General features: G+C 47.7%; 1 protein-coding gene across 10 annotated transcripts in view; it reads left to right on the plus strand.

Annotated features, from left to right (window-relative positions):
* CD40 (CD40 molecule) overlaps window positions 1–24,647 on the plus strand; it is a 38,991-nt gene extending 14,344 nt beyond the window's left edge. For 2 of the 10 annotated variants that reach the window (XM_031656003.1, XM_031656004.1), the window contains exons 2-9: window positions 681–815; window positions 17,310–17,388; window positions 17,724–17,734; window positions 18,113–18,259; window positions 18,630–18,723; window positions 23,180–23,269; window positions 23,373–23,396; window positions 23,919–24,647. In XM_031656003.1, coding sequence (XP_031511863.1) covers window positions 17,333–17,388; window positions 17,724–17,734; window positions 18,113–18,259; window positions 18,630–18,723; window positions 23,180–23,269; window positions 23,373–23,396; window positions 23,919–24,180 — 684 coding nt within the window. In that variant the 5' untranslated portion in view covers window positions 681–815; window positions 17,310–17,332 and the 3' untranslated portion in view covers window positions 24,181–24,647. 10 annotated transcript variants of the gene reach the window in all.
* Window positions 24,648–25,641: the final 994 nt, after the last annotated feature.

Genomic DNA, 25,641 nt, shown 5'->3' on the forward strand with positions numbered 1-25,641 from the left:
TTGTAGAACAAGGATGGTAACAGTAGCTGTCTCAAAGCATTGCTGTGAATGTTGGTGAGTTAACGTAGGTCAAACACTTAGAAAAACGCCTGCCACTTAGTGCTAAATAAGCTTGGCTGGTAGTTGTCATCTTGTTACATGTTCTTACAGAATGGTGCATTTCTCTTTTCTACCATTTGCCCAATCAGAGGCCAGATAATGGGATGTGAAGAGATGTTTCCTATTGTCTCCTAATCTATGACTTTAGACCCACAGCTGAGGATAAATGGGTGCTAAATATATTATGAACTTTAACCTGGGGTTCATGAACTTGGATGGAAAAATTTACTCCTTTGTTTTCGTTGACCTCTAACTTAAATTAAGCATTTCTTTTGATCGTGAATGTAGGCAATAAACTACAGTAGTATTAGCAGGGCCTGCTACCTTGTCACCAATAGAAGGCACAGATATTTCTATTTGATATTACACTAGAGTTGCTGCTGCAGATGTCTCAAATTATTGTTTGCACACATCATTACTTTGAAATTATGGAGGTTTTAGGCTTGCCACTAGAGCTTGTTATTTAATCCATTATTAAAGAGGCACATACATGTATATCACATACTTGTCTTAATATTTTGATGACTATTTCAATATAACTGGTCTTCTTTATAACTCTATCATATTTTACATTTACAAAGATTTTTCTGAGAAGAATCTGTAGGATTCTCCAGATGGCCAGAGGAGTCTACAACACAAAGAAAACTTAAGAATCCTGTTTTAAAGAAAGTAGCCAACAACTTGGGTGAAAAGCTCTTTCAAGGGCATATTAAGAGGTGAGTGCTTTCTTTGAGTCAGCCATTGTGCTGAGGACTTTATACGTATCTTCATTTAATCCTCCCAACACCCTTAGAAGTAGGTATTATTATTTATTCCCATTTTATAGATGAGAAAATTGAGGGTCAGAAGAGTCGGCAAATTACCAAGGTCACAGAGTAGTATGTTAGTGGCAAAGTCTACGCTCTTAATGATTTCAGTGTCCTGCTTCTCGTATAAATCCTTTGAGTCAGCCAGGTGCGGTGTCTCTTGCCTGCAATCCCAGCACTTTGGGAGGCTGAGGTGGGTGGATCACGAGGTCAGAAGTTCGAGATCAGCCTGACCAACATGGTGAAACCCCTTCTCTACTAAAAATACAAAAATCAGCCGGGCATGGTGGTGCGCGCCTGTAATCCCAGCCACTCAGGAGGCTGAGGCAGGAGAATTGATTGAACCCAGGAGGCGGAGGTTGCAGTCAGCTGAGATCCTGCCACTGCACTCCAGCCTGAGTGACAGAGTAAGACTCTGTCTCAAAAAAAAAAAAAAAAATCCTTTGAGTCTTTGCCACTACCCTGCAATGTAAGTACCTCGTATGTTCATTTTACGGATGAGGAAACGGAGACTCAAAAAGGTAGAGTCATTTTATTTCTCACTGTTAAGTGATATAGTCAGGATTTAAACCCATTTCTGTGAGACTACTAAGCCCATGTGTTCCATTGTTAATTACAGATACCTGGGTTAATTACAGGTATCATGGAAATACAGCCTGGGAGAGCTGGTGGTTTATCCGATACCTTTCTATGCCGTCCATCAGGATTAGGTAGTTTGGAAAGAAATTATTACTTTTACTGTTTTTGCTGTGGGGTGACAGAACTGTGCGGGGAACGTCTTTATGGATATGAAATTCACGTCAGCATTTGGAAAACTAAATTAGCCACTATTGTCTAGACTAGGGAGTTAAAAGTAGGAAGCAAGAGATAAAAGAATGCATGGGTAGGAAGTTCTGTGTTGGCTCATGCTGAAATGGAAAGAATCATTATTTTGAAACCATTAATGATGAACTTGGTAAGGATCAAAGTAGTCTTGTGACCTGTAAATCTAATGAAATGAAAATGAGGTAATGGTATGTTTTATAACCGTGGAGGATCTGAGAAGCCGGAAATTATCTCAGCGTGAATACTATAAGAGAAGAGGGAACAATGGAAGCCATCTAGAAAAGGATCTTTATTCAGCTTTATTTATAGCAGGTATTTGTCTTGTCTTTCAGTACAGGGATCACAAAGGGGTTTGTTTCACCTTGCTGGGTGTATGAAAATACAGCGGTTGTCACAGTCCCTGCTGCTTCCTTCCTTGGAACTTAGCACGTACAAAGGAGGGAAAGGTGGAGGCCTATGATGAGGGGGATGAATAGCTCGGGCTGGGAGGGGAGTCTGAAGGTAGGAGAGACTGGGGAGAAGAAAAGAACTAAGAGAGATTCTTTCCACCATTGCCCAATCCCCTTTCTCTAATTTTTTACTTTTTTTTTTTTTTTTTTTTTTTGAGACTGAGTCTCGCTCTGTTGCCCAGGCTGGAGTGCAGTGGCGCAATCTCGGCTCGCTGCAACCTCCACCTCCTGGGTTCACGCCATTCTCCTGCCTCAGCCTCCCGAGTAGCTGGGACTACAGGCACCTGCCACCATGCTCGGCTAATATTTTGTATTTTTAGTAGAGACGGGGTTTCACCGTGTTAGCCAGGATGGTCTCGATCTCCTGACCTCGTGATATGCCAGCCTCCGCCTCCCAAAGTGCTGAGATTGCAGGCATGAGCCACCACGTCCGGCCAATTTTTTACTTTTTAAAAATATTTCTTTTAACAGAGATGGGATCTCACTATGTTGTCCTTACTGGTCTCAAACTCCTAGGCTCAAGTGATCCTCCCTCCTTGGCTTCCCAAAGTGCTGGGATTACAGGTGTGAGCCACTGTACCTGGCCCCAACCCTGTTTTTCTAGACCTGAGTTATCTAACATAATAGCTACTAGCTATATGTGGCTCTTTACATTTGATAAAAGTCAATACAATAAAATCCCCACTTTTATGGTGGTACTAGCCACATTCCAGATGTTCAACAGGCATATGTAGCTAGTGGTAGCTACTGTATTGAATGGCATAAATATGCAATGTTTACATCATCACAGAAAATTCTACTGGATAGCACAAATAAATACTCCAATCCACATAGATGTTTAGGAGTATTTAAAGCCTAGGACAAGGGAAATCCCATGACTGTAACATCCCTGGCCCAAAGGATGACAGAGCGTAGAGTCTTTGAAATGGGGCATAAGGGTCCCAGTTTCCTGGGTGACCTTAGGCTAGCTACTTCTATTCTCTAGAACTCAGTTTCCTAATATTAAAGAATAATACCATTTTTTATTAGACATTATGTGAGAAAATCACATGGTTAACTTAGTCCTTATAATAACCACGTGAGCTCTTAGGCTCATTTCGTAAAGAAGAAACTGGAAGTTAAGAATATGCTCAAGGACACACAGTCAGTAGCAGAATCAGATTTTGGGCCAGCCCTATGACTTCAGAAGTTACACTTTTACTCATCGAGAGATGCTGCCTCCTGCTGCTAGTTCCTCATTTGTAGATCAAAGTGCCTTTGTTGTATTCTCTCAGAAACAGAAACTGAGACAAAGATTTGAGTGCAAGTAACAAGTACTTTATTTGAGAGGTGACTCCGGGAAGCACTGATGGGGTAATGGGTAACTGAGACAGAGAGGAGAAGGAAGCCATTACAGGATGGGCAAATGAGCAGGTTACACTGGAGGCAACTGTGGCTTCACCTTGACTGGACAGTGTAGAACACGTACCTTTTAGTTATCCCAGCTTAGAGGCAAGGGAGCCTGGGCATTGATCCACCAACTCCTCATCTGTCATTGGTAGAAGGCTGCATTATCTCCAGCACTTCTGGTCTGCCCTCTGAAGGGCTAAAAATGCTCTTGTGGCCAAAAAAAGGTTCTGGGGCAGAAGGTCACAAGTGCTTGAGATAGGGAACAGGAAGAGTGGGAACAGTGAATATGGAAGACCTGAGGGTGGAGTGCCAACAAGGTGCTACATGGGGATTGGATTAAGTCCTCTGTCTGCTTTAACCAATTTGTGACCAGTGGTGCTGGTATTAGGTATTTTTACATCAGAAAACATGAAAGCATAATGACTACAATCTACTGGAGCAGGGGTCCCCAACACCCGGGCTGTGGACTGGTACCCGTCCATGGTCTGTTAGGAACCGGGCGCCCAGCAGGAGGTGAGCACCCGGCTAGTGAGCATTACAGGCTGAGCTCTGCCTCCTGTCAGATCAGCAATTGCATTAGATTTTCATGGAACCGCGAACTCTATTGTGAACCGCACAGGTGAGGGATCTAAGTTGCGTGCTTTTCATGAGAATCTAATGCCTGATGATCTGAGGTGGAACAGTTTTATCCAAAACCAGGAACCATCCTTCCCAACCCCTCCGTCCACGGAAATATTGTCTTCCACAAAACTGGTCCCTGGTGCCAAAAAGGTTGGGGACCGCTGTACCAGAGGATATCTGTAGGGGAGAGCCTGGAGATACAATTAGACATCTGAGCTGATTTTCAACATGGATGACAGAGTAAAGGGTTAATATTCAGGCTGGGACTTTGTCTAGTTCAGTATTATAACCCCAACAAGTGACCTAGTAAGTGCTCAATGCTTATTAGTTGAGTGACTACATGATTGAATAAATTAATATGAAACAGACAATTTAATAGAAAATGGACAAAGGATATATACAGTTAGTTCACAGAGGAGGAGATCCAAATGGTTGATAAACATTTGATAGGATCCTCAACTTCCCTAATAATTGAGGAAATGTAAATAAATTGCAGCAAAGAGATATCTCTCTTCACCATCAAATGGTCAAATATTAAAATGAATGATAACATTTAGTACTGGGGAGAAGGCAGTCTAAAGGTGCCTTCAAGCATATGAATTTCCCAAGGTTTTTGGAAAGTATCTTTAAAATATCTGTTAGCATTTACAATATAAATACCCACAAATTCCTTCTAGAAATCTATTGTATAGACATAAAAGCACAGGTGCCTAACCATATGTGTGAAAACGCTGTTGCAGCCTGCTTTGCAGTAGAGAGAACCTGGATGCAACCTGAATGTACATCAACAGGAAAATGGTTAAATTGGTTGTGACAAGTCCACACTGGAATCTCACACAGTTATTTTAAAGAAAGAATGTGTACGATCTGTATCTACTAACCTGGAATTATTTCCATGATATATTATTAAGTGACAAAAATGATTGCAAAAAAAGATAGAGATTCCTTTTCTTATTAAATGAACAAATATATTCTTTTTTTTTTTTTTTTTTTTTTTTGAGACAGAGTCTCGCTATGTCACCCAGGCTGGAGTGCAGTGGCCGGATCTCAGTTCACTGCAAGCTCTGCCTCCCGGGTTTACGCCATTCTCCTGCCTCAGCCTCCCGAGTAGCTGGGACTATAGGCGCCCGCCACCTCACCCGGCTAGTTTTTTTTTTTTTGTATTTTTTAGTAGAGACGGGGTTTCACCAGGTTAGCCAGGATGGTCTCGATCTGCTGACCTCGTGATCCGCCCGTCTCGGCCTCCCAAAGACAAATATATTCTTAAATGTGTAGACAGATACCTATCAGGCTATTATGGGGAGAGAGGTGTAAAGATAGATAAAGAAAAAAAAAAATAGATGCCAAGGCAGGAGGATTACTTGAGTCCAGAGGTTTTAGGCTGCAGTGAGTTATGCTAGTGCTAAAGTACTGCAGCCTAGGTGACAGGGTGAGACCCTGTCTCCAATAAAAAAAAAAATAGGAAAAGAAAAGAAAAAATAAAAATAGGAGTTTACAAAGGTGGAAATAATATACATGGTCTAGTGTTATAGGAAAATGTAAAATAGGTAATCTATTTATGCTATCCCTTGGAAAGAAAAATCTGAATGTCCATATAGGCAAAGATTAAAAGGTGGCACATGCAAATGTACAAACAAAAATGCTGATTTGTGGCCGGGCGCGGTGGCTCACGCCTGTAATCCCAGCACTTTGGGAGGCCGAGGCGGGCGGATCACAAGGTCAGGAGTTCGAGACCACGGTGAAACCCCGTCTCTACTAAAAATACAAAAAAATTAGCCGGGCGCAGTGGCGGGTGCCTGTAGTCCCAGCTACTTGGGAGGCTGAGGCAGGAGAATGGCAGGAACCCGGGAGGCGGAGCTTGCAGTGAGCCAAGATCGCGCCACTGCACTCCAGCCAGGGGAACAGAGTGAGACTCCGTCTCAAAAAAAAAAAAAAAAAAAAAAAAATGCTGATTTGATTATGAGATGGGACCATGGATTTTTTGGTCTGTAATAAAGCGCCTGTTTCATATTTATCTTGAGTGGGAAAGGCTCGATTACTCACTGGGCTATGGCTGCATGAAAAGATACAGAAGTGTATCTCTTGATCCTGATTCCCAAAGTGCTTTTTTCTTTTCCCCCACTAATTCACTGGGAAGAAGTTGCCTTCTAATGGGTCTTTCTTCAGGGCCTGGCATTTTTAAGGCAATCAGAATTTTGAGGATGTTTTCCCTGCATTATTGGGCCAAGAAACTATCTGCCCTCTCTGGTTCTTACGTCTGGTGTGTGCCCAAATTTAGGAAAAGCAAGGGGAAAGGAGAAAAACATCATCCTGCATAGAGAACAAGTTGTGCTGAGTGTTCTGAGGGAACATTGCAGGGCAGATGGATTGTTCTGGATGTTCAGGATGTGTACCCTTCTTACTTGAGGGGAACGAGGGCAGGGGATTTGACAAGGAAGCCAAGGAGGCACAGAATGTGGGGTGTAAGCCAGGTGTGGCCACTCTGATTCCTTTCCCAAGACTTTGAACCTTGAGGGAGTGATGCTCAAGTTCAGGGGTAGTTAGAAATTGTGTTCATTATCTATTGTTGGGTAAGAGATTGACCTAAAACTTAGTGGCTTGAAACAAGAAAACATCTATTATCTCACAGTTTCTGTGGATCGGGAATCCAGAAGCAGCTTAACTGGGTGGTTCTGATTAGATCGCCATTGGGGTCAAGGTGTCAGCTGGGGCTGAAGTCATATGAGGCTTGACTGCTGCGGGAGGGTCCACTTCCACTTCCACTTCCACTTCCACTTCCACTTCCTATGTGGCTGAGGGCTGGAAGTTTTGAATCCTTGCCATATGGACTTCTCCATAGGCTGCCTGAGTGCTGAATGTCCTCATGACATGGCAGACAGCTACTTCCCCAGAGGGCCTGGAGGCCACGCAGGGGGTGGGGGAGAGGGGAGTGGGAAGGAGAGAGAGAGTGAGAGAGAGAGAGAGAAGAGAGAGAAAGAAGCGAGAGAGAAAGGAGGAGAGAGAAGAGAAAGAAGAAAGACAGAAAAAAAGAAGAGAGACAGAAGAAAGAGAGGGAAAGAGAGAAGAGAAGGAGAGAGAAAGAAGAGAGAGAGAAAGAGAAGAGAGAGAAAGGAGAAGGAGAGAGAGAAGAGAGAAAGAAGAGAGAAAGGAGAAGGAGAGAGAGAAGAGAGAAAGAGAAGAGAGAAGAGAGAGAAAGGAGAGAGAGAAAGTAGAAGAGAGAGAGAAGAGAGAAGGAAGACAGAGAAAGGAGAGAGAGAAGAGAAAGAGAAGAGAGAGAAGAGAGAAAAAGGAGAGAGAGACGAGAGAAAAAGAAGAGAGAGTGCACACATAAGATGGAAGCCTCAGTCCTTTTATTTTTATTTAAATTTTTTTTCATAGAGATGAATTATTGCTATGTTGCCCAGCTGGTCTCGAACTCCCTGCTTTAAGTGACCCTTCCTTCCTTGACCTCCCAAAGTGTTAGAATTACAGGCATGAGCCACTGCACCCGACCTCAGTGGGTTTGTAACCTAATCTTGATGTGACCTACACTCCTGCTGGTTTATGTTGGTCACACAGACCAGGGTACAACAAGGAAGGGGACTACATAAGGGTGTGAAGACCAGGAGGTAGGGATCGTTGAAGGCTGTCTTGGAGGTAGACTGGCACAGAGATGGTTTATAGAACTTTTCTGTGGCAGAGTCTCATCTATTCCCCGCCTCCTGTGGTTTTGCCTGGGTTCCTCTCTTGAGTCTTCCTGTCAGTTCTCTGGGCTGCCCAACACCCTTTCAATAGTGTCCTCTTTTATTTAAGTTCACTTCTATGTCTTCTCTTGTTTGCAAGGACAACTCTCATTAGAACAGGTGCTACAAGAGAAGCCAGTGGTGGGGGAGGTGTGTGGGTAGTGGAGGAAATTCATTTTAGATAAGATGGCCAGAGAAGGCCTCTCTGAGACATGAATGGTGAGGAAGAGTCAGCAGATGAAGGGTGGGAGGAGGGGCATTTTAGGCAGAGGGGGCACCAAGCCAAAGCTCTGAGGTGGAAACCGAGGTTGCCAATGGCCAGGTCATGCAGGCTCTTGAGGTCATGGTAAAAACTTGGATCCTCTCCCCTGCAACCAAAGCATCTCTTCTTCCAGACATCAGAGTCTGGGAGGGCTGAGGACCAGGCTCCAGGCCTCCTTGTGTTGGGATCAGAATCAGAGGAGTAAGTGGTTTTAACCAGATAAGGATCAAGACATTTTCTACTTTGTTCTCCCATCTGTTTTGCTGGCTCTTGGGTTTTCCAAATTTCTGCTTGGGTTCTTTTCTGAGTTTCTTAGTTCCCTTTGATAAATTCCCACCCGATACTGGTGAGCTAAAGGGAAAGCTTTTTGTCCATGGTTAGGCCTGGGAATCCCGGTTAGAGAGCCCTGTCATCTTATGGAGATGGGTTGCTACCCAGGATGGTGTGGGAATGAGCAGGTGGGTCTGAGGGATCCCTTCAGCCTCATTACTCTATAGTTCTGCGTTTATTCAACAAATACCTGTTCAGCATCTGGCAGATGTTCAGACTCTGTGTGGGTGTCAGGTTACAAAGATAAAGGAGACACTCTTCCTCCTCTCCGCAATTCTGGGTTAGAAGTGAGGGATGGCCTGATTCAAAGGCAATTGAGTGCAAATTCCTTGTCCCTTAGGAATCAGCAACATGGCTGACCCACAGCCAAAGCCAACAGGCCCTCTGTACCCTGTATTCTAGGGAGCCAGATAGTTTCCCTCCAGGTTTACTAAACGAGGCAGAACTGGCTCTATACCCACAGCCCCAAATCCCCATTTTCTCTTCCTTGTCCATACAGCAATCTTGGGGAGGGAGGAGATCCTTGGTTTTATTGAGTAGTCTGGTGTTTATAGCAGAAGGCAATTTCTCCCCTCTCTGTTAAAGGTGGGGTGGCAGAAATTCAAAGGAAGTCCCTTGTGGAGATTGAGAGATGACTGCAAGCATGGGGTTCTGGGATGCTGTTCCCTGATGGGGGGTAGACTGTGGGCAGTGGACTGTGCCTCTCTGAGCAGGGGAGTGGAGAGGTGAGAAGAGGCGCATTGTGGTGTAGCTGACTGGATGCGTGAGCTTCTCTAGGTCAAGTGGACATTGCAGTAATTGGCCTGGCTGGAGCACTTTTCTGGTGGCCTACTCAAACAGGTTGACTGCTGGGCAAGAGGGTCAGGACAGTGGCAGGCCCCAGGTGGTGGGGTGAGGTAGGAGAGGTCAAACCTGGGCTGGATGACCCTGTCAGAACTGTGCAGTGGAGAAGCCACTGAGGAACTTACTCATTTGCCCATGAGAAACCATATATGGACACAGGGTTGGGGTGGGGGTGGTAGGGTATGTCTCCTAATCAGACCATCCCCCCACCTCCACCAAGTCCTTTTCCTCCTAGCAGGCAGAGTCCTGGCTCAAGTCAACTCTTGAATGAGTAAAAGAGAAGATAAAATAAGATTTAAATTGAGTTTGAGAATAAAGCTCTAAAGGATGGAGGTTTAACAACAGAAAGTGATCCAAAGTAATGCAGTCTGCCCAAAATGTCATTAAGGGATGGAAAAGGGAGATTCAACACAGCATGACTGAAGGCAGAGATTAGGGGAGAAAATCTTCATTATTATGCCCCACGGAGTTGAATTGCCTCAATACACTGGCTCCACAAGTAAACAGAATAATTGAAATACAGCGTGGTCGGGCTAGAGTCTTGCTTGGGTAAAGCTGCCCCAGGTTCTGAGAGAGCACAGGGGGATAGGCTGGTTGTTAGAGAGAGATTTCCAGAGGAGGGTCGCCTGAGATGGACCTTGAAGGGTTAGAAAGAGTTGGCCAGGTGAAAGGAGAGTGGCAGTGGGAAGGGAGCTCTCCAGGCAGAGATGACAGCATGGGACATCTAGGGAGTGGGGCTGGAGCATGAAGGGGAAGACAGGAAGGATGCTTAGAGATGTAGACCAGGAGGCCCATGGCCTTGCAGCTCTGCAAGTTTAAAGAGTGAGGGCCCTGGAGAGCCACTTTAAGCCTTGGAGCAACACAATTGGATCTGCATATTGGACAGAACACTCTGGATGCCAGATTCTGGCAGCGCTGTGGACACTGGACCTCTAGGCGTGCTCCTCACCCATTCACCTGGCCCTGTGAACCCACCTCCCTACAAAGGCCATTTCATCTCTGTGTTTCCAAAAGCCTGGCTCCCTACTCTTTTGAATGTCCTTTGCTCCATTCCTATTGCTGAACCCTTCATTGTTCCCTTTTTGATTGGCCTCCAAATATTGCCGCTTTCCCTTAAATCATCTTCTTGCTTTCCTCCTCCAGCACACTCTTCTCAGCTCAGCAAGATTCTAGGCCTTCTCTGGGCCTGTGCCCGCCAGCACATGCCTCCTCAGGATATGTATGTACTAAAATATCTTTCCTTTGTCTTATCTGGTCTTCGCCCCATGGGGCAACCCGAAGGCTAACATTTATTCCTTCACACATTAATTTAAGCTGCTTTAATTGCTGCTATGATATGTTTTATATAATATAATTAATGTTTTAATTCTGTGTACTTGCTTCCCCAGGCAGTTTTGTGAAAGGCCCAATTTTGGAATCAAGCAAATAAAGAATAAGTAATGGCTGAAATCATTATAGTAACGCCCCTCTCCCAAAGGATTTAAAACCGTACTTGTTTTTTTCAAAGTGTGTTAAAAAGGGAAAAGATATTTTAATCTTCTCTTTATCCTGGGCATGTTTGGGTGGCTTTAATGAAGTTCCCTGGACCCTGATTTCAAGAGTTTCTGGCCTTTTGGTATCTGACCACCATCCTCAAGAGGCCACTGCAGCTTGAGGTCTGTGTTGAGATTACCAGCTTCACACCCCCTGCCACCAACTCTTTTTCATGATGGAGGCTGTACTTAGGATGAGAAGTTGCTGAATCCACTCATTCATTTATTCATTCATTTGACACCCATATGTTGGTGTCCTATTATGTACCTAGGACTGGGAAAGATCCAGTCCTGCCCTCAGGGAGCTCACAGTCAAATGGGACCAGGCAGAAGGAGTTATGGTCTGGCATGCTAAATGCTGTGGCAACATGGGGGAGGAGGTGGGGTGGGGTAGAGTACCTACCTCTGTCTCAGGGAGTTGGGGAAGGTTTAAGAGGAGGTGACATTTAAACTTAAGAAAGGAGAAGAAAAGGAAGGAACATCAAGATCAATGAGACAAACTGTAAGGAAAAAAGGTTGTGTGTCTGGGAAGTGGGGAGAGGCTGAAGCCAGTGTGCATGGGAGGACATGGCAGGAAGTTAGTATAGAAAGAGAGGTTGGGGCTGAGTGGGGAAGGGTGTGCTCTGGCAGGATAAGGAGTTTGGATCATCCTGAGGGTGTAGGGAAACCCAAAGAGGTTTTTATGCAGGAAAGTGTCCCAGTCGATCAGATCTGGAGTTTATCAAGAGAATTGCAGCAGTGTAAAGAGTTGCCTGGCACATAGTAGGTGCTCAATACGTCCTGTGGAATGAGGGAGGCTGTTGGGACAGTCCAGATGAAAGATGGCGGCCTTTGAATTAGGACAGTGGCAGAGGTGACAGAAAATAGGGGATGGATCCTAGAGGCAGAATCCACAAGATGCAAATGTGCCCTTAACAGCAGAAGCCACAAGAATGGGATTAGAAGCGTCCTCCCCTTCCATCTTCCCTGATCTGTGTGGTCTGACCTCTTGGCCTGTTCCAGAAATTGAGAGCTTGGAGGGTCATCATCCCAACCGTTGTCTAGTTCAAGCTCCTAAGTTTTCCTTGTAGAAAAATTCAGGCCTAAGGGAACACAGTCCTTCAGAGGCAGAGCCTCCACCAGAACCCAGGTGTTCCATGCTGCAAAGCAGAGTGTTAACACTGGTTCAAGAACATCTTGAGGGCCGGGCGTGGTGGCTCATACCTGTAATCTCAGCACTTTGGCACGCCAAGGCATGCGGATCACCTGAGGTCAGGAGTTCGAGACCAGCCTGGCCAACATGGAGAAACCCCGTCTCTACTAAAATACAAAAATTAGCTAGGCATGGTGGCGCCTGCCTGTAATCCCAGCTACTCAGGAGGTTGAGGCAGGAGAATCGGTTGAACCCAGGAGGCAGAGGTTGTAGTGAGCCAAGATCACGCCACTGCACTCCAGCCTGGGCAACACAGCGAGACTCCATCAAAACAAACAAACAAAAAACACCAAAAAAAAAAAAAAAAAAGTCTTCAGAGGTCATGAACCCAGGAAATGTAAGCACAAGTGTGTGTGTTTCTGCAAAATGAGAGGGTCCCAAGTTTCCTAACATTCTTAAAGTGTTTTATAATGCTACAAAAGGCTGGCCCACTCTTTTTTTTTTTTTTTTTTTTTTTTTTTTGAGATGGGGTTTTGCATTGTCGCCCAGGCTGAACTGCAGTGCTGCAATTATTGCAATCATGGCTCACTGCAACCTTGACCTCTTGGCCTCAAGCGATCCTCCTGCCTCAGCCTCCTGAGTAGCTGGGACTACAGGTGTTTGCCACCATGCCTGGCTAACTTTTAAAACTTTTTTTTTTGGTAGAGATGAGGGTCTTGCCATGTTGCCGAGGTGGTCTTGAACTCCTGGCCTCAAACAATCTCCCTTTTTGGCCTTCCAAAGTGTTAGATTATAGGCGTAAACCACGGCGCCCGGCCCCCACCTTTTTTTTTTTTTTTCTTGCTCTGCCTTCCAGACTGGAGTGCAGTGGCACGATCTCGGCTCATTGCAATCTCTACCTCCCCGGTTCAAGCGATTCTCCTGCCTCAGCCTCCCGAGTAGCTGGGATTACAGGCGAACGCCACTACATCCGGTTAATTTTTGTATTTTTAGTAGAGTTGGGGTTTCACTAGTTTGGCCAGGTTGATCTCGAATTCCTGACCTCAAGTGATCTGCCCACCTCGGCCTCCTAAAGTGCTGGATTACGGGCGTGAGCCACCGCGCCCGGTCCCTACTCTTAATAAATGCTTGTCTCCATGTGCTGGGTGGGAGGTGGGATGGAATGGAATGAGGTGAGGACGCACGGATGCATGGATGGATGCATGGGAAGTTGAGACGACGCGCCCACACGAGGGAATTTCCTTTGAAGGAGTGAAATTATGAGTTGGGAAACTCTTTTCCTTGAAACGCCTCCCCATACCCCAGCTGTGGCCTTCCCGTTTTCTGCGTGGTAGTGTTGGGGGAACTTCCTCAGGTCTCTCCGCAGTGGAGACCCTTTCGGTTTTGCGAGGATACCTAGAGGCAGCGGAGAGGGGGGCAGGGAGGGGAAAACCGTGAGGGTCCCTGTGGTGGGCCCCAGCACGCATGGGATCTCTCTCCGCTCCCTGGAAGCAGGCTAGCTCCTGGCCTGCCTCGGCTTGGCCTTTGTGGGAGGGACCTGGGGGCAAAGAAGAATGGCTGTCTCTGGGACCATGCCTCCTCCCCTAAGGAGGAGGACGCAAGACGCGTCCCTAAACTCCCGGGGGGAATTAGACTTTTGGGAATGTTCTGGGGAAATCCCTGCGCGGTGAATTGCTGGGGGCTCCGCCCCCCGATAGGTGGACCGCGATTGGTCTTTGAAGACCCCGCCTCTTTCCTGGGCGGGGCCAAGGCAGGGGCAGGGGAGTCAGCAGAGGCCTCGCTCGGGAGCCCAGTGGTCCTGCCGTCTGGTCTCAGCTCGCCATGGTTCGTCTGCCTCTGCAGTGCGTCCTCTGGGGCTGCTTGCTGACCGCTGTGAGTTGTTTTTGCCCCCACCCGACGGGATTTGGGAGTGGGGATTGAGAAGGAAGGGGAAGCAAAACTTCGGGGGAGAGACCTTCCTGGCTGATTTTTGTGGGGGCAGGAGGGTGGGTGGAAGCTGGGCAAGGTGCCCCCGCTCCAGGCTGAATGGGGTGGGCTGCCTCTCTCTTCTCCGGGGCTGGGGTCCCGGGTGGCCTACAGGGGTCGCACAGGGAAGGCACCGGCTGCACAAGCGTGCCTAGACGGCGTGGATGGGTTTAGGGAGTCTCGGAGGCTGGCCACACAGAGACTGGTAGGGGGTTCAGAGGGCGGGAAGTGAGGCGGACCAAGGGAAGGGGCGGGTCTGGCCCGTTTCCTGTCCCCTTCTTATTGTGGACAGATGCCAGCCTCTGTAAGTGGTTATCATCTTGCCAGCTGGGGCTGCCTTCTTCCAGGGCATCTTGTGGGAAAAGAGATGGGTGCAGAGACCCAGGTACTTTTTTGAGACGACAAGGAGCTTTTAACATCGCCCCCTGCCCTGAACCCTATCTTGGGTGTTCCAACCTAGAAGGAATCCCCAGGGCTGTGCCTTTTTCTCCTGAATTTAAGATGACATAAATTCAGGGGACCCCTGGGGGAGATGAACAGTTTATGGGACCCAATAAAGGGTTAGGAGACCAGGGTTCTGGTTGGCTTTGACCAGGGCTGGTGGTCAGAGGGCTGGAGAAACCAGGGGTTTCTCCAGGCATCAGAAGGGCTCGGAGCCAACCAAGCATATCTCCGGGATTTTCAGAAGCCTACACTTGACTTACTTTTTGTTTAAATGTATTTTTGTAGTTCCTCATTCTGGAGGCTGGGAATCCCCCAAGTACCTGACTCCCTCATCCCAGCCCCTCTGGCCTCCCCCTACTTTTGAGGGCTGTAGATTCCGGCCTGAAGCCTGGGCAGGAATGATCCATGGCGTGGGGGGTCGGTAGCAAGGGAAGAGAGGGAGTGGGGAGGCTGCTTTGGTCCCACAGCTTTCACTTTCACCTGAAGCAATGGCTCTTAGGGAGCAGGGAGGCAGGGGGAGGGCAGAGTTGGAAAAGAGGTAAAGGGGGGCCCTTGTGGTAGGAGTGGAGGAAAAGCCAGAGGAGGTGGGGCGAAGGGTGTGACCCAGGCTTCTCAAGAGCAGAGTCTGCCCTCATAACTCCCAACTTTGGCTCCAGGTAGAGGTTGGGCTGTGACAATGTCAGAAGCTATCTATTGAGGGCTTCTTGTGTGTCAGGCTCTAAGCCAAACACTGCCTGTTTTCTTTGTCTGATTTCCCACAACTCCCCCATTATACAGACTGGCAAACTGAGGCTCAGAAAGGGGGATTGTCTCGCCAAAGGTCTCATAGCTAGCTAATGGAAGAACCTCGTGTGAATCTACATCTGCATGATTCCTGAGCCTGCCTCTCAGATAGTGAGAGTCTTCAAGCTCTGCTCCTGAGCTCTTTTGTGGCAGAAGGACCAGAACTACGGGGAGTGAGAACTGGGGATTGACAGGCTTTTAGAGGAGGGCTTTATTTCTCATGTGTTTGAAGATGGTATCAAGGACTTTCCTATCTTTGGGAGTGTGGGAGCTCCACGTTCACAGGATGGTGTCTTGCGATGAGCTGGTGGGGGGCAGTGGCTTTTTCTATTTCCTTTCCCATTTTGGGTAAGACACATTTCTGTAAGTAATTTGCTGAGATACCCAGGTTGAATGAGAGCCACCAGTTAGGTAGGATTCTGAACAGCCAGCCAGGTAGCTGGGGTGCTGGCCATATATCATGCAAGCAGATACAAATGAATGATGATTAAAATTGCTGTTTAATGAGCACCTACTATGTTCCCGACACTGTGCCAGGCCATATACATGTATTCTTTCTTATCTTCACAGTCCAACCTGCAGGGCAGGCATTATTACTCCCATTTTAGAGACAGGGAAACTGAGGCTAAGAGAAGCAAAATAACAAAGTGTTACAAAGTCAAAGTCAAAGTCAGGACTGGAGTCTAAAGCTGTCTGACTCTCAAACTTGTGTTCTTTTCCCTGGCTGTTCCCAAAGTGTGGGACGATTTTAAGGAGCACATGGACATATAATTAAACATATACTCACTTTACAGTTCTTTTAAAAATCTTTCTCATTTTTTCAAAGAGGAAGTCTCTGGAGCTAGAATAGAGTTAATACCTCTCAAAGCCTTGCTAATCCTCCTTTTAAAACAAAAATCAAGAGCAGGCCTGGGGTGGAGGGCCTTCAGCAAGCAAAGCAACCAGCTGGGGTTTAATAACCTTGTTTTGCTTCCTCATAATTTATTTTTAGGGTTACCTTTTATTTATGAGAAGTGATACTGGTTCTTGTCTCTTGGCGATGATGTAAGGTTTACATTTAAGGTAACTGTACTGGCCAGGCATGGTGGCTCACGCCTGTAATCCCAGCATTTTGGGAGGCCAAGGCAGTCAGATCACTTGAGGTCAGGAGTTTGAGATCAGCCTGGTCAACCTGGTGAAACCGCATCACTACTAAAAATACACAAATTAGCCAGGCATAGTGGTGCACACCTGTAATCCCGCTACTCAGGAGGCTTAGACTGGAGAATTGCTTGAATCCGGGAGGTAGAGGTTGCAGTGCGCTGAGATGGTGCCATTGTACTCCAGCCTGGGTGATGGAGCCAGACCCTGTCTGAAAAAATAAAAGAAAATAAAAGTATTGAAATTAACAAGAAGTAATTAATAGCATGGGTGGTACCTGGATGTAGTAAAATGGTGAAGATGAAACACAAATTGATGGAGAGAGGGAGCATTGAGACTTGAGTTCTCATTTGGACTCTGTCACTGTGAAACTCCGGGCAAGTGACCCTCCTCTTTGGTGCTCAGTCTCAACTCTCTGTAAAATGAAAGAGTGTGAGTTTACCCTTCCAGCTTTACATTCTAGCATTTTATGAGGGAAGGGCTGGATGAACAGATGATGAGGAGTTGAAGGAAGAAAACATGATGGGTCTTGGAAAGGAGCAGGAAGGGAAGCAGAAGAATAGGAGGAAGAGGCCAAGTGCTAAACATAGCCCCAAACAGCACTAGGGCCAGCTGAAGTCAGCTAGCTTCAGGACTCCAGGGGAGCTGCTGGAGTCCCCATATCCAATGGGATCTTTGGGAAGAGGAATGACTCAGGCATCAAGCCCAAAGGAATTCTGTTCAGTTCAGAGAATGTGTGAGTTTCCAGTACCACTGCTTTGTAAAATATCAAAATGATTCTCTGGGTGCAATTATAATCAGGCAATTTATTTGAAAACAAACATTCCAAATATCATGCAGATTCCACTTTCTGTTTTGACTTGCACTTCAGTTTGCAGCCTCTGTCCTGGATGACTTTTACCTTTCTGCTGAAGAGGCTACAGTGGAGATTTCAAGATCCCTTCAAATTGCACCATTCTGTTTTTAGGTCTATCCAGAACCACCCACTGCATGCAGAGAAAAACAGTACCTAATAAACAGTCAGTGCTGTTCTTTGTGCCAGCCAGGTGAGATGCCAACCCTCTAGCCCCATCATGGAGCCCCCCTTTGCTTTGGTGGCAGACGCAGACCCCATGTGTTAACTGTAAACTCAAATCTGAAACAACCCACTTCCCAGTCCTGCTTCACTGTCAGAATGTTCTGGGTTCCCTCTCTACCAGGTAAACCTCTGTCTACCCTGAACTAGGGATCCCAGCTCCTCCATCTTCCTTGCCTGACTATGAAGGGTCCAAGACTTTCATCTTTGAATCTCCTACCCTAAAGCCTGGCCTGATCATTGTGTGGTTAGTGTCTGACTCATGGAGTTGGCCAGAGCCCTCCCTCATTTCCTGATGTTTTCCAGGACAGAAACTGGTGAGTGACTGCACAGAGTTCACCGAAACAGAATGCCTTCCTTGCGGTGAAAGCGAATTCCTAGACACCTGGAATAGAGAGACACGCTGCCACCAGCACAAATACTGCGACCCCAGTGCGTGGGCTGTTGGGAAAGGGACGCTTGGGAGCCGGGTTGATATTGCAGCTGATATTCCCAACAATGCAGCCATTCTAATTTTATGTAGCCAGGGTTTGTTCTGATTGGTTGGAGTCCGGCTTGTACTGGTCATTAAATGATTTGATTGCCATCTCTACTTGGAAGAGGGTCTGAGGAAGAAAGAGCAGGCAATGTGGGGAGTGAGGCTCAGACTATGGTCCAGTGGGGTGTTCCCATCCTTCCTGCCCTTCTCTTCTCAGACCTAGGGCTTCGGGTCCAGCAGAAGGGCACCTCAGAAACAGACACCATCTGCACCTGTGAAGAAGGCCTGCACTGTACGAGTAAGTCCTGTGAGAGCTGTGTCCCGCATCGCTCATGCTCGCCTGGCTTTGGGGTCAAGCAGATTGGTAAGTGGCTCATCTGGGAATCAGTTTTGGAGGTGGGACAGAGGAGCTTAGGGCCCAGGGTGAGGGGCTGGGCAGTGGGCACTTAGCTCCAGAGGCAGAGGAAGCGGAGGCTCCAACCTATGTCGGCATCCCCACTGGAGTGAGCTGCAGATGGGACCTTGTTCATTCTGCCTCCTGCCATGGGCATCTGCCTTTGAAGGGCAATGGGAGAAATCCTCCTGGGGACTGCAGCTGTTGGGGGCAGCAGCACATCAGGGGAAGAGTGTTCAAGGCAGGAGCTCTTCCCGTCCTGCCTGGCCACTGGCTCCCTTGTGAGTTTGACAGGTGGTCCACTGTGATGGTTAATGTCCCCCTCCCCACCCACTCCCAGCTACAGGGGTTTCTGATACCATCTGTGAGCCCTGCCCGGTCGGCTTCTTCTCCAATGTGTCATCTGCTTTTGAAAAGTGTCGCCCTTGGACAAGGTATAAGCACTCATCGCTTGTGTTTCCTGCTCTAAGAGTGGCATGGAGCTGCCTCCATTCTCCAGCCACCTGTCCTGTCCCCGCTCCCAGAGGTCCACACGTACTCATGCACTTGTGAAGCATCTGCAGAGTGGCCTCATGGCCAACCAGATGGGCACGTTTCCACATTTTTCTTGCCTGCTCTCTCTTTGAGGTAATAGACACTGTTGACCTCTCGCTTCATGAGAGCCTCCTATTCTGGGAGTATTGGGACACTTATCTTAGCTTTCCTTCTGCCCCTCCTGCTTCTTTTCAGTTTTCCTCCTCTTGCTTTCACCTTACCTGGCTTTCTAGGGCTTTCTGGGCTCTGGCTGCTCACCCTGAGGGCCTCCCTCTCTTACATCCAGCTCCAAACCCACACCTGGTCCTGCCCTCTGACTGTCTACATGTTTTGGGAACATACTCACTGTCTCCACTGTTGTCACTTTAGTTTGAGCTTCATCACTGTGGTCTGGGTGATGCCTTTTCTGCCTCCTGGCCTCCCTGCTTCTGCTCTCTCCCCTCCAGCTGGTTCTCTCTTCATCCTATTGCCAACATGAATGTTCGACAGTTTCTTTCAGGTCATAACACTCTCCTATTTGAGATGCTTCCTATCTTTCTGTTGGAACCAAGACTCCTTAGCATGGCATCAGACCTTCCTGCTGCATTCCTGATCCCTTTCCTGCATCGCACAGCTTCGTGCTACTTGCAATCCTCTGAACACACTGTTCATTCTCTTCCGTCAAACTCATCTGCCTGGAATACCTTAAACACGGGCGGCAAGCCAGGTGTGGTGGCTCACGCCTGTAATCCCAGCACTTTGGGAGGCCAAGGTGGGTGGATCACTTGAGGTCAGGAGTTCAAGACCAGCCAGCCCAACATGGTGAAAACCCATCTCTACTAAAAATATGAAAAAATTAGCTGGGTGTGGTGGTGGGCGCCTGTAATCCCAGCTACTTGGCAGGCTGAGGCAGGAGAATCGCTTGAACCCGGGAGGTGGAGGTTGCAGTGAGCCGAGATAGCGCCACTGCACTCCAGCCTGGGCAACAGAGCGACATTCTGTCTCAAAAAACAAACACCTGCCCCATTAACTTTTGGCATTTGATTTTTAAAAATGGGCAAGATAGGCACATGGGACAGAAGGCACAAAAGAGCCAGAGCAGTGTCTTTTTCCCATCCCTGCCCCTTAGCCTCCCAGTTATCTCTGGAGGGAGCCATTGTTCCTTGCATATCCTTCCAGAGATTCTACATATAAACAAACCAACACACAACACACACACACACACACACACACACACACAATCTCCCTCCTTTTACTTTTGCACAAATAGGAGTATACCATATACATTTTATTTGTTAACTGTCTGCCTTTCCCTGATAGATTGAAAATTCCTTAAATGTAGAGACTTGGCCTTTTTTTTTCCTTCCGTTGCTACATCCCCTATTCTTAGAACAGTACTTGATGCATAGTAGGTGCTCAAATTTTTACTGATAAATGTTGACTGATAACTGGAGGCCCCACTGGTATAGTATTAATGGAACCAGTGCACTGGCTTACAAATCTGATTACAGTTCAGTAAGTGTGTGACCCTCACGGAGCCTCAGTCTCCTCATCTGGAAAATGGGAATGACTTTCATTTCACAAGGCTTGAGCTAAAAACATGTAAAGTGTATTGTAAACTCCTGAATGCTCTACTCATGTAAGACTAAAGTAGGCTGGGCGCGGTGGCTCACACGTGTAATCCCAGCACTTTGGGAGGCCGGGCGGGCGGATCATGAGGTCAAGAGATGGAGACCATCCTGGCTAATATGGTGAAACCCTGTCTCTACTAAAAGTACAAAAATTAGCTGGGCATGGTGGCGTGCGTCTGTAGTCCCAGCTACTCGGGAGGCGGAGGCAGGAGAATCACTTGAACCTGGGAGGCGGAGGCTGCAGTTAGGCCGAGATCGTGCCACTGCATTCCAGCCAGTCGGGCGAAAGAGCGAGACTCCGTCTCAAAAAATAAATAAATAAAAATTTAAAAAAGGCTAAAGTATATGCTTTCTTCAAAGCTTCTCTCTCTTTCTCCCACCTTAGATGATTTTTCCTTTGCAACGTCCTGTGTCCATTCTGCTCTACTCTTCCTGGGGCCACCTGGACCAGGTCTTCATCATCTCATATCTAGATGCTTGCTGTGCCTCCTGACTGGCCACTCTTCTGTAATTTCTCCTCCTCTGAGCTCTCCAGGCAGCTGAATCCTCTCACTAGTGAAGTCGCCTGGTTGGATGCTGATGAGACTGACCAGCTGAATCCAGTCGAAAACTTCACATCTGCCAGTGATCTGGTTCTAAAGACACAATTTTCCATAGTTTCCTAACACCATCCTGCATGCCACCTGCCTGATTTCCCCACATCACATGGTCCCACTTAGCAGGACTGCACTGCTGATCCAAATTTTACATCCTTTAGGGCCCACTCAGGTCTTATGTCTGCGGGGAAGTCTGTCTGGAAGACCCTTAAACCAGAGGTTCACAACAGGGGGCAGTTTTGTTCCCTGTGGAATGTTTGCCAATGTCTGGACACATTTCATATGTCACAAATGGAGAGGGGGATGCTACAGGGATCTGGCAGATAGAGGCCAGGGATGCTGCTGAACATCTGCAATGCACAGGACAGCCCCCGCCCCCCCGACCCAGTAAAGAATGATCCAGCCCAAATGTCACTGGTGCTGAGGTTGAGTAACACTATCTTAAGCTGAACTCATCATCTCTCCATTCCAGCCTTGGTGGATTCTGTTTCCTCGGAACCATTCCCATCTCACTTTAGCCTGCCTAGATCACAAAGCATGGCACTCATTATAGACTCCCCTATTTATTACTCCTTCAAGATGTGCAATAATCTTTTCTCTGCACTTTTAAGTTCTGTAAGAACAGAGTCTGTGTCATTCCTATAATAACCAGCACAGGATGTTGCACGTATTGTGTGTTCAGTGAACCTGGATTTGTTGATTGTTGACTGACTCATTCTAGAGTTAGAAATCTTATGCTTGGGGAAACTTAATATCTCTTTCTTTCTCTGTGTGTGTGCATTTGTGCACGTGTCTGCGCATAGCTGTGAGACCAAAGACCTGGTTGTGCAACAGGCAGGCACAAACAAGACTGATGTTGTCTGTGGTGAGTCCTGGACAATGGGCCCTGGAAAAAGCCTAGGAAAGTGGGAACTGAAGGGGGAGATGAGGCACACAGGAACACTGGATGGGAAAAGGGGGAGGAGAGGCAGTTTGGGGGTGTGGTATCACAGCTCTGCCACTTATCTTGGGAGCCTGGGCAAATCACTTCCCCTCTCTTAGCCTCAGTTTCTTCATCTGTAAAATGGGATGATAACACTACTTCCTTAGTAGGTTTTGATTTTAGAGTGAGAAGGTTGGCCTACAGCAAAGATCAGATAATGTAAATCAGTGAAAAAGGTCAGGAGTAAGAAAAATACATTCTCTTTGCTTTTTCTCAAACTGTACTTTCCTGTTTGTAGGGCTCGGACTAGAGTGAGGTGAGCAAGGCACTTGCCCTTGGGCACAATATTTAAGAAGGTGCCATAAAAGTCTAGTAATCAAGGTAAATTCATTTTGATGCAATATTTTTAAAAATAAAAATTAATGCAAATAAATCTATGATGAGCAAGAGAGCAACATTTTAAATAAAGAACAGGATCCGACTCAGTGTTTGCATGACCCTGCCTCGCTCACCTCACCCTAATCCTGGCCCTGGTTCCAATGAAACGAATGGGCAGCCAGCCTGCAGGCCATAGTTTGCTGACTTGGTGTCTGCCTGATGATTTTCAAAATATGGCATTAAAAGAGTGTTTATCTTGATGACTGAGCGTTTTGGACAGCCCTTTCAATTTTATCCTGAAACAATTTCATCCCTTGCCTCACCCTAGTCTCCGCCCCGCCTTTTGGTCTTTCTTTTGTTTTTCCCACTTAGAAAAAAAATTTGGCAAGAGAAATACTTTACCTTTCCCCTCCACTCTTCTATACCAAAAGCACCATGCAGACATGAATCATGCTAGACCTCAGCATTGGGCAGAGAGCGGGGAGTGGCGGGGAGCATCGTGAGCGGGTGGTGACAGCCGCCGCCACTCGCTTCAAGCTGATGGTTCCCAGGTGGGGAGGCTGCCCGGCGGAACCCGATCTTCCCAGTTTGTAAGAGAAATTAGATGTCTATGTTTTAATATGTTACCTCCCAGTTTAAAAATGTCGGCAAGTATTTCCAAACATTAAAAAATGTTCTGGTTCCTTTAAAAACATCTGCCAGCCACATTTCCCCAAAGGCTGCGGTTTGAACCCTGTGATGTAGATGAGCTCTGACACTGGAGGATTCTGGAGTCTGACAAGTCACAGCAGGTTTAGGGTAGGGAGACCCTGCAGGTGAGGGGTACATGCTGAAGTCCCGATTTCTCCAGGTCCCCAGGATCGGCAGAGAGCCCTGGTGGTGATCCCCATCTGCTTGGGGATCCTGTTTGTCATCCTCCTCTTGGTGCTGGTCTTTATCAGTGAGTCCTCAGGTGGGGAGGTTATGGGGGAGTGAGGGGGGACCACCTGTTTCCTAATCTGGCCTCTCCAACTCCCCATCCTTTTTTTTTCCCTCTAGAAAAGGTGGCCAAGAAGCCAAATGATAAGGTAGGTCGCCCCTGAGAACTGGGACAGAGTTTTGACAAACTGGAAAGATGGCCTCACGATTGCCTATGGGGCAGTAAAACTGATTCAGAGTCTGTCCCTGCAGCCAGTGGGGTGGCAGCAGAATTGGGGACTGTCACCCCCACCCACCATGCTCCTTCCATCTGGAGCTCAGTCCCCCACAGAACTGCCCCTGGAACCACTGGCAGAGCCTAACACTGGCTGTTCTTCACTCCTTTCCTGGCATTCAATGCTTAGGGAGCTGCATCTTTGGGCCTTGGGGCTGGGTCAAATGGGTGGGAGCAAATGTGGCAGCCCCTTAAGCCCAGTGGCTCCCACACTGGAAGCTCTTCGTCGCCCTTGGTATGGCCAGCAGGGGGCAGGAGGCACCCAAGGAATCAGCACTGACCCGCCGTCTGGGAAAGGCGAGAGGGCTCGGGGAAGGGATCCGCTTCCCAGGGAGGGGCTCCTCAGAGGCACAGCTGCCCCTGTTGCTGGGGGTGACCTCACACCTTGCCTCCCCAGGCCCCCCACCACAAGCAGGAACCCCAGGAGATCAATTTTCCGGACGATCTTCCTGGCTCCAACCCTGCCGCTCCAGTGCAGGAGACTTTACATGGATGCCAACCGGTCACCCAGGAGGATGGCAAAGAGAGTCGCATCTCAGTGCAGGAGAGACAGTGAGGCTGCACACACCCAGGAGTGTGGCCACGTGGGCAAACAGGCACTTGACCAGAGAGCCTGGTGCTGCTGCTGCTGTGGCGTGAGGGTGAGGGACTGGCACTAACTGGGCACAGCTACTCCCTCCCGCCTGCACCCCTGCAGTTTGAGACAGGAGACCTGGCACCGGATGCAGAAACAGTTCACCTTGAACCTCTCACTTCACCCTGGAGCCCATCCAGTCTCCCAACTTGTATTAAAGGCAGAGGCAGAAGTTTGGTGGTGGTTGTGGGGGGTGTGGTTTAGTAATAACCACCAGACCTTCCGATCCAGCAGTTTGGTGCCCAGAGAGGCATCCTGGTGGCTTCCCTGCGCCCAGGAAGCCATAAACACAGATGCCCATTGCAGCATTGTTTGTGATAGTGAACAACTGGAAGCTGCTTAACTGTCCATCAGCAGGAGACTGGCTAAATAAAATTAGAATATATTTATACAACAGAATCTCAAAAACACTGTCGAGTAAGGAAAAAAAAGCATGCTGCTGAATGATGGGTATGGAACTTTTTTAAAAAAATACATGCTTTTATGTATGTATATTGCCTATGGATATATGTATAAATACAATATGCATCATATATTGATATAACAAGGGTTCTGGAAGGACACACAGAAAACCCACAGCTTGAAGAGTGGTGACGTCTGGGGTGGGGAAGAAGGGTCGGGGGAGGGTTGGTTAAAGGGAGATTTGGCTTTCCCATAATGCTTCATCTTTTTCCCAAAAGGAGAGTGAATTCACATAATGCTTATGTAATTAAAAAATCATCAAACATGTAAAAAGAAAAACGGGGGCGAACATGCTGGGTGACATGAGCTGTTTAACCTGCTGTCAGGCTCACGGAATGAGGGCATTTTCTGTAGATAAATAAGAATGTCCCCAGGCTGCTGCCCCTCCAGGGTGGTTTCCATGGGTGCTCACATGTGGTATCGAGATTGCAAAGTGCTCTTCCCATTTGATTCATGTTCACAAAAGTAGCCTTCCCAAGCAGGGCGGGCCTGCATCCCTCCCTCTTTTACAGAGGTGGAAATGAGGTCCGGAGAGGCGAAGTGACTTGCCTATAGTCACACAGCAGTGTCTGGTGGTGCCATGCTCAGAGCTCCTCACTCTGGGTCCTGAGCTCCTCCCAGGTCTGCCTACTGTCTGGAACCGACATCTGTAGTTCCTTCCCAGGGAGATCCTGGGTCTGTCACCACCTTCTGACCTCCTGTGGCTGTAGGAGCTACTGCTTCTCGGTCAGATGGTATCCCCTTCCCCCCAGCAGTATCTCAGGATAAAAATAAACCATCCTGTTCTCTTTTCCTGCTGAGCCAACTGAGGGGGAGCCTAGCCAGGAGGAGCGGCAGATGGAGTGGGAGCAGAGGGGAGGGGAGGGGAGGGGAGGAAGGTTGGAGGACAAGGAGGAGAAGGAAGAGCAATGCAAACTGCCGTGGCACAAAGGTTCGAGGTGAGGTTTAACCCAGGGGTCTCAACCTTTTCCAGGAAAGAACCTGCTTTGGATTTCCCCAACACATCCTGCTGGCTGGAGGGTGT

Source organism: Papio anubis, chromosome 16 (genome assembly GCF_008728515.1).
Source record: "Papio anubis isolate 15944 chromosome 16, Panubis1.0, whole genome shotgun sequence".
NCBI lineage: Eukaryota > Metazoa > Chordata > Mammalia > Primates > Cercopithecidae > Papio > Papio anubis.